At 36.5% G+C, this 8,812-nt stretch overlaps 2 protein-coding genes across 7 annotated transcripts in view; one reads left to right on the forward strand and one right to left on the reverse strand.

Moving 5' to 3' along the window:
• Nucleotides 1-8,812, reverse strand: part of dlgap3 (discs, large (Drosophila) homolog-associated protein 3) — a 908,365-nt gene that overhangs the window by 376,535 nt on the left and 523,018 nt on the right. The window lies entirely within an intron of this gene.
• Nucleotides 2,217-8,812, forward strand: part of LOC103472149 (immunoglobulin superfamily DCC subclass member 3) — a 79,309-nt gene continuing 72,713 nt past the window's right edge. For both annotated transcript variants that reach the window (XM_008421566.2, XM_017307433.1), the window contains exons 1-2: nt 2,217-2,407; nt 8,003-8,308. In XM_008421566.2, the coding sequence (XP_008419788.2) occupies nt 2,368-2,407; nt 8,003-8,308 (346 nt within the window). In that variant the 5' untranslated portion in view covers nt 2,217-2,367. The remainder of the gene's footprint in view (nt 2,408-8,002; nt 8,309-8,812) is intronic.

Below are 8,812 nucleotides of genomic sequence, written 5' to 3' on the forward strand. Positions count from 1 at the left end.
GAGCTGCACCACCAGAAACTGACAAACACTGAAGAGGAGTTATGATTAATGTAGTTACAGTTCTATCCATGTTTTAATGTTGCAGAGCTCAGTCATTATAGATCAAATARATCAAAGTTTAAACTGGCATGTTGTTCATCTTTTATCTGGTTATTTTGTGGAATATTTAACAACTAGAAAATGGCACAAAATAAGAATATTTTTTCCACTCTGATTGGTTGCTGTTAGGTCTACTGATATTAACTTGAATGTTCATTGCATTTTTCTTAGATGCCTGTGAAAAATAATTTCTATTCACATGGCTTTTTTGTTCTTTGGGAAATAATTTTGATGATAAATACAGAAACAAGCATAAAATCAAAACATCTACAATAGTGATAATAATATTAATGATAAAATAATAGTCAGCGCAAAGTAGCCTACAAAGTCTTTGGTGGGGGGCAGTGAGGGACCTGAATAAAGGCTGGGGGCGCACTGGGCCAAAAAAGGTTGAGAAACACTGATCTAGAATAAGATTTGGACATACAGGATTAAATAGTACTCTTAAAATAATTAATAAACATAGTACAGGTTCTTGTAATTATTGTGGAGAATTAGAAACAGTGCAACATGTCTTCCTAGAATGCAACAAATATGTACGGGAAAGAGAGGTATTACTCAGAGAGTTGAGTAGGAATAAAAATAAGCCTGATATTAGAGAATTGTTTCAGAGATCGTCAGGGGATGCAGTTTTTTGTAGTATTTTTATTTATCTTAGGAGAACGGTTATTATGGGAAGATTATAAGCATCTGATCCAAACTCCAACCTGGAAGGTGGCGGTAATGCACCTAAAAGTTGTTTGCCAACCACCATAAAAAGAAAAGAAGAAGAAGAAGAAGGTCTGTTCAGAGATGATCCTGGTCTTTTGGAGTAAAGATGCATCGAAATTCCATGGTGGAATGAACAATGTAGTATTGCTATAAGGGGAAGAAATAAAGCTTTTAAATTAGTAAGAAGATGCCATACCTTTGAGGCATTAATTCAATATAAGAAAGCACAAGCTATAGTTAGGTAAACTATTAGAGCAGCTAAGAAGTCATGTTGGAGACAGTATGGTAATTCCATTGGAAGAGAGACTAAATTGTCAGAATTATGGAGAGTTAAGAAAATGAATGGTGTTAAAAAGAGTTTTTCCTTATCTGTTTTAGAATTAAAAGGGAAAATAGCGATTAGTAATAAAGAGAAAGAGTTATTAGCAGAAACGTTGATTAAGGTGCATAGTTCAGAAAATTTATCTGAAGATATAAAAAGTAACAAAGAAAAATTATTGGATGAAAATCCAGAAGTTACTTTTAAGTGAGTAGTTTCAAATCAGGATTTAGATATGCCTTTTACTATGTATGAGTTAGAAAAAGCTATTAATAATGCTAAACAATGAACTCCGGGGAAGGATGGAGTATGTTATACAATACTCAAACATTTCGAATATTCATCTCTTACTGTTATATTAAAATTGTTTAATTTGATTTGGATGACTGGGAGTATTCCTGCAGAATGGAAACAGTCAGTTTTAATTCCCATGTTAAAACCTGGTAAAAATGCAACAGACCCGTCAAATTATAGACCTATAGCTCTTACGTCTCAATTAGGACCATGGTGTGGAGAGTTGCCCTCTATCAAATTACGAGCAAGAATATTTTTTTCAACATACACTTTGTGAATTAAAACATGTCTGACATTAAAAAACTGTTTCTATTTTTCATAATTGTCTTAATAGTTTACCTAGACCTGGACTGGATTATTCTGCTCTAATAGAATATCAGAATCAGAATATTTAGAACCATGTTTGGGATTTGTGAAAGTTTTCTGATTTGTGAAACTTCAATAAAGGTCGAATATGCCACTTTTGTGCCTCTGGATCACACTAGAATTTCAGTGATGCTCCTAGCTCAGACCACAGTTCCCTGTTTAAATTAACATCAATTTTTCCTCTGTGTCTCTGAAGGACCACCCCTTGATTACTACAGCTCTGGGATTGGTTTATCCATATAAACCAACAGAGCTACAATTGGCCAGTGAGCTTCTTCATTGACAACAATGAAGCTGAATACATAATGAGCTCTGGCCTGACTTAGGTGTCTTCGTTGTTCTACTCTCAGATTAGCTTTGAAAATGGTCAGCAGCCTTCAGGACTAAACGCTGAACTCCAGCATAACAGTGATGCTTTCATGGAAAGAACAGTAACTATAGCTTTAAAACAGAATAATATACTGGTAAATGCATAATTAGTTTGCTTTCCACTTGGATTACTTTTTCAATTTTGAGTTTTGGTGGTTTTATGGGCAATAAACTTTAATGCCAAGGAGACTGGAGGGACAAGGACCAAAATGAAACAACTTCTCCTTGCCACATGTTTGTCAGCCTTAAGTAAGTACAGATCAATGTTTGTGCTATCTATGCTGTTGCATACCATGGTATATGTTACAAACATGAATGCAATTATGAATTTAGCCAAATCTAACAGAAATAGAATCCTGTTAGATTATTGGTTACATCTATCATTTTCAGGGGTAAAATAAAAAAATGGTGGGATCAGCTCTGCTAAATCACGAAGTGCAATCTTAACGTTCAAAGCATTAATCCAAACTGCACAAGTTTTAAAAATATCTAACAAGTAAGACTTCTTGTCTAATTTGATAGCATCAAATAAGTAGTATCAATCTTTAAGAGTGATATTCTGTGTTGCAATTTTCCTGAATTACCCTGATTCTGAAATATTTTTCACATTTAAAGTCTGCAGTGAAAATGTTATCCTTTTACTTTTAAGCAGTTTGTTTCTACATATAGATGAAGAAAAAAAAAAAAAAATAAAAGACAGTTTTTGTATGAGAGAAGAAGTGCAGATGTTAGATGGTCTGTCTTCAACTCTGACCTTTGCTTTTTTTGTTGGGTCAACAGAGCAGTCTGGGTCTTCAGGGGCTATGGACAAAATAGTAACCCTAAAAGCCCTCGGACCCCAGTGACTTGACCTTGACACCATCATTTCCATAACACTGCCCCCTGACTGTGCTCATACTGAGACCTTAATAAGGATATGTGTTTATGGGGTAATCCCCCTACAGCTGTCCATTGCTGCGTCCTACCCCTCTCTATCAGGCTTTTGGTCTATTGTTGGTTAACCCAGCAGAAACCTCCTTTGGTCATAGAGAGACAAATGGTCTGTGGTGGCTAATGTTTCCTGCAGAGAAATAGAAAGAAGACAAGCATCTCAATCTGGAGTAGGTTTGTTAATGTGAAGGAGATTTAACCCAAGTAAAGGTATCATTATGAAGATCCTAGTGCTGTACTTGGATTTTTCAATGCAAAATGAAATGACACCTTATCAAGTTTAAACTGTCATGGAAAGTTGTTGCTTTTAATTTATTGATTTTTTAAGTTTGATTTATTTTATTACAATATATAAAATAATTATTTAAATAATTATTTTGACTCCAGTCTATTTCAGGTAGAACCTTAAAAAAGTGAACTGTATGTTCACAGTGAGTATCCGACAGTTGTTTCCTGTACATACCTGTTTTTGTGCCAATGACTGGTGCTTGTTTCATAAATATGCAGAATGAAGTTCTGCACTTGCTCTGATTGTGTGGTTTTATGCTAAAAACCTGTTCAATAAGAACACTGTGGAGTGTTCAATAAGAGTGTATAAAAATGTGGAAAGTGTGTAAAAGTTTAAGGTTTGCTATTAGTGGACATTTATGATGCAGAATGCTGCTGTCATTTGGATACCTTGATATTAATCTGGACAAATTCCTGTTTTATCTACTGCATCAAAACTCAGCTCACACAGACTAAGAAAAGCAAACTTAAGAAGAATAATCATGGTGATTTTGGAAATATGGGAAAACAAATTGGAATAGAAAACATATTTCCTATAATTCACACACATAGCAATTATAAAATGAGGTTGGAAGAATATAAACAACCTTTATTGTCCTGCAAATTCATAAGACATTCATTATTTGAATGGCTTTATATCTTAAGACTGATTAAACCATATGAGTACTGCACTCATCTCAGTTGTTGTAGAACTTTCCTTTTGAAAATAAATTCAGGATATATAACTTGAACTTGTATATCCTGGGTTGCAAGTTAGATTAAGCAACCCTTTCTTTCTGCAGCCTAAACCTTTGAAAGAGACATTTCCAATAGGAAAGATTACATTTGTTTGTCATTGCAAGCTCAAATCTTTAAAGTACTCTAAAAGTTCAATATCATACAGAAATGGATTCAATGAAGGAAAAGAAAGCATTAGCATGACATAAAGGGGACCCCAACTCCCCCATTTTCTTTCTTAGTCCCATTATTGGGAGGAGGGGATTGTAGATATGTAAAGTTCAGTGCCAGCAGATTCCAAATGGCAGCAGAAGATGGGGAGAATACATAAATGCACCCCTTCTCCCCAATCTACATGTCTAGCCTTGACCTATGATGTCCTCATGACCTCTAGGGGTCCTGTAGTCCCAATCACTAGATACTATTGATGAGGTTCTTGGCATTTCCATCCCTTAATAAAACTTCATTATAGTAATAGTCCGGTCTTGGAAGACGATGTGCTCAGTAAATTTTAAATCACATATGCTTAGATATTCATAGGTGCACTTGAATATTTTAAATGTTAGCATCACTAATTTTTAACTGTATTACATCTTATATTAAAAACATCATGGATCTATTTGAAGACCCGATCTGTAACAGAAACCAAGAGCTGAGGAAATTAATTGAATGCCTTGATAAGAAACTTTTGCATTTGACTACAAGCTTTAGAGAGTATTTTAAACTGAAAAAGTAATTTTTCTTTATCCAAACTTTGGGTAACTTTTTGAAGGATTTAATATCCACTCTGATGTCTAAGAGAAAACCTCATGTATCTATAGAATATACTCATTCCAAACCCAACAGAATGGGTGCACATTTTTAAGTGAAGAAAGAGCCAAGCAAAAAGGTAAAGTTCTCAATATACAGATTCAACCCTCATATATGGGCTATAGTTGCTGCTCCTCCATATCCAGAGGAGCCAGATTGGATGGATGGATGGATGGATGGATGGATGGATGGATGGATGGATGGATGGATGGATGGATGGATGGATGGATGGATGGATGGATGGATGGATGGNTGGATGGATGGATGGATGGATGGATGGATGGATGGATGGATGGATGGATGGATGGATGGATGGATGGATGGATGGATGGATGGATGGATGGATGGATGTCATTCTGAACAACAGACTTATAGAAGATCTGCAGGATCTTGCTGCTAACCTTGAATGATCTTAGCTTCCTCAAGAACCACAGGCTGCTCTGTACCTTCTTGTAGACCCTACTCTCTACTGCCTTGGTGCCCATCCTCTCCTACCCTTCATATGCAACACTGCACAATGGTAGGTTCTTGGGATCTGGAACAATGAACCTGGCTAGCATGAGGGAAGTATCTGGTTTTACTTGGGGGAGATTCTGCACTTTAGTTTCAACCCTTTTTGGACTGAGTTGGGGAAGACTCTTCTGTCAGCAAGGAGTGTGTTTTCTGAACCAACATCTCCAGCCCCAATTTTAATGCACTTTAGACATGCTTTTATTCATACCAGTGACAAAGGTGGTGGGGCAGGGACTAAGGGGTTGGTGGCAGGAAGATAACAAAGACAGTTATCTCGAAGTTTTACAATAAATCTTGTATATTTAAAGTGTTTGGATTAGTCAGGAACTGTAATGTATGTGAAAAACGCAGATATCAATTAAAATATGTATTCTGACACAAATTCCTGTGGTAAAAACTGTAAACCTGAAGAAAAAAAACATGTGTAGGGTGTTGTTATGGCTTCCTTTATGTGACTTATTCAGAACGTAGTGCTTTCTGAAACCCAGCCTAATACTAGCAGTGGGAAACATTTTCAAACAGCAATAAAAAATGAATTCTGACTATATCTGATCCCCTACCCCCATCTGCTCAAAGAGACCTGAAATTATTCCTAGGGATGAGGGCTGGGACTCTGCTTCCCCAGAGTGACCAGGTCAAACAGTATCAGCAGAGTGGGAGGCTACTCATTAAAGGCAGATGCTTACTTATTGACAGGATTAAGTCAAGCAGGAAAGTAGCTGAGAAATCAGCATTCTTTAAAAATAAAACAAAATGAAGATCAATTAAAATTAATCAGTTTTTGGTCTTTTTCTTTGTTAAAAAAGGTTTTTCTACTCGTGGCTTTTATTGATAGTGATCTTACAGGAAGGTGGGTTGTGAGAGGGGGAAGACTTTCAACAAAGGTCAATGGGCTGTGAAACAAATCCGTGACTGTGATTACATTTGATCACAGTCATATGTATGCAGATCTTAGAAGCAAAAAAACCTAGAACATCATTATGTTTACATGCAAGTGTCCCTAAAGGATGACAGGGAAAAGGAGAAACTGCTGAGGTTGACACTGACCTCAGAGTTATTTCATAGGTTGAGAAAATAGGGTACTGTATTGTATTGCACTACTATTTTTAACAAATTCTCATTTTTATTAAAATAAACTGCCAGAAGCTTGATAAACAAAACCCTGCTCAAAACTTGGTACAAATTCATTCCTCTGGTGTTTTTGCTGACTAAAAGTCAGAAGAAAGTCAAGATACATGATTGATTTTTGACAATAAATTACAATTCCTTGAGGTTAAAGCCCTCCTTGCCATAACCCTAATATTTAGCTTCCTCCAGAGCTGAATAAAAGGGAAATAAAAAATAATTTTTAGCATTGATGATCATTTTACAGTGTTTAATCATGTTGTTAGAGATGCCTGTCTTATTTTCTATCAGAATAGAAATAATTTATTAGAAATTTTGGACACAACTGTATTTTTTTCAGGGCTACTTTTCATATCCCCAACTAGCCCGTTGCAGTGCAAAAACCTTTCTGTGAATTGTGTATATGTATTAGGTAGAATTTAGTTAAAGTAAATGAATTGATGTCATTATGAAAATTACCGAAACTTGGACCCAGTGATATTTTCATGTTATACTGATATATAACACATTATTTACTACATTAACAATGAACATTAACATGATCAATATGAGCAGTGGCCCCACAGTCCAAGCATTAGCAAGGATCCAGATACCTGATGTCAACTAAACAACCAGAAACTGCAGAGTATTTTAGACGAGCACAATTCAAACCTCCACAGTGACATTGAGAATGTCCTTCACTAGTTCACGTTCAAAGATGATTGTTAGTGCTTCACAGCTGGGAAGCTGAGAATCTTTTGTTAAGCTTTGGGGTTCTTTGCATTTGAGGACATTAGCACCAAAAAAGACTGGGGGTGTCACCATGGTCATGGAGAAAAGAGGACAAGGGTGAGGATGAGAGATTTGGTAGCATGGGAAAGTCACCTCAGAGATGGATCTGAAAGGACGAGAAGAGTCGGGAGGGGTTGACTGGAATTATAAAGAAGGGGCAGATGGTGCCCTGGGTGTGTGGTGGATGATGGGAACTTTTAACTAAGATTACTGGGGGTTGGGTGCAAATATTCACAGTCACAGTGCTATTGTCATCAGTAGCCCCTGCTTCAATAGAGGGTCTATGATCTTGACCTGGCAACACTTTCCGTCGTTTTTTCTCTTCTGGAGGCTGAACATGATGTTAACATTTTCCTCACCGGATGCATGGCTTGCTTGCCACTGAAAACTAAGTTAGATTTACCAGCATTTACCTTAATCCTTATTTAAGGCAGGTTTTCTTCTGCGCATATATTCTAAGTCAGCCCAAACATCCATCAGTCTGCAAGCTAGTTAGTTGTTCATTGGCCATTTTTGAAAAATACATCATTTTGCCCAAAATGGGCAAATACATAATTTGTTAAACTGAACAAATAGTTACATTTATTTATTAAGTTTAACTATGCTTAACTGAATAAATAAGGAAACATTTTTAAACAGATAAATGAAATATCTGTTACGTATTACCTGCCTTTCTCTTTTTGTCTGCAGGTTGTTGCTTGGCATCAGAACTGTCTTTCATTTTGGAACCCAGCGATGTGATCGCAGTAAGGGATCAACCACTCATGCTGGATTGCCAGGTGCAGGGCGAGCGACCAATTACAATCACATGGCGTAAAAATGGGATGACCTTACCCTTCAGCCCACGAGTCCAGGTACTGGAAAATGGAACACTGTTAATTCAAAGATTCCAGAAACGCAGAGAGGGGAGTGATGCAGACATGGGCGAGTATGACTGTGCTGCACAGAATCGTTATGGCTTGCTGATGAGCCGCAAGGCCAAAGTTCATTTGGCGTGTAAGTATTCAACTATCTCTCTACATCAGTGTTTCTCAACCTTTTTTGGCCCAGTGCGCCCCTAGCCTTTATTCAGGTCCCTCACTGCCCCCCACCAAAGACTTTGTAGGTTACTTTGCGCTGACTATTATTTTATCATTAATATTATTATCACTATTGTAGATGTTTTGAGTTTTACGCTTGTTTCTGTATTTATCATCAAAAATTATGTCCCAGAGAACAAAAAAGCCATGTGAATAGAAATTATTTTCACAGGCATCTAAGAAAAATGCAATGAACATTCAAGTTAATATCAGTAGACCTAACAGCAACCAATCAGAGTGGAAAAAATATTCTTATTTTGTGCCATTTTCTAGTTGTTAAATATTCCACAAAATGACCAGATAAAAGATGTAAAACATGCCAGTTTAAACTTTGAACTATTTGCAAAACGACTGAGCTCTGCAACATTAAAACATGGATAGAACTGTAACTACATTAATCATAACTCTTCTTCTCTTCAGT

Source organism: Poecilia reticulata, linkage group LG11 (assembly GCF_000633615.1).
Source record: "Poecilia reticulata strain Guanapo linkage group LG11, Guppy_female_1.0+MT, whole genome shotgun sequence".
NCBI classification, from domain to species: domain Eukaryota; kingdom Metazoa; phylum Chordata; class Actinopteri; order Cyprinodontiformes; family Poeciliidae; genus Poecilia; species Poecilia reticulata.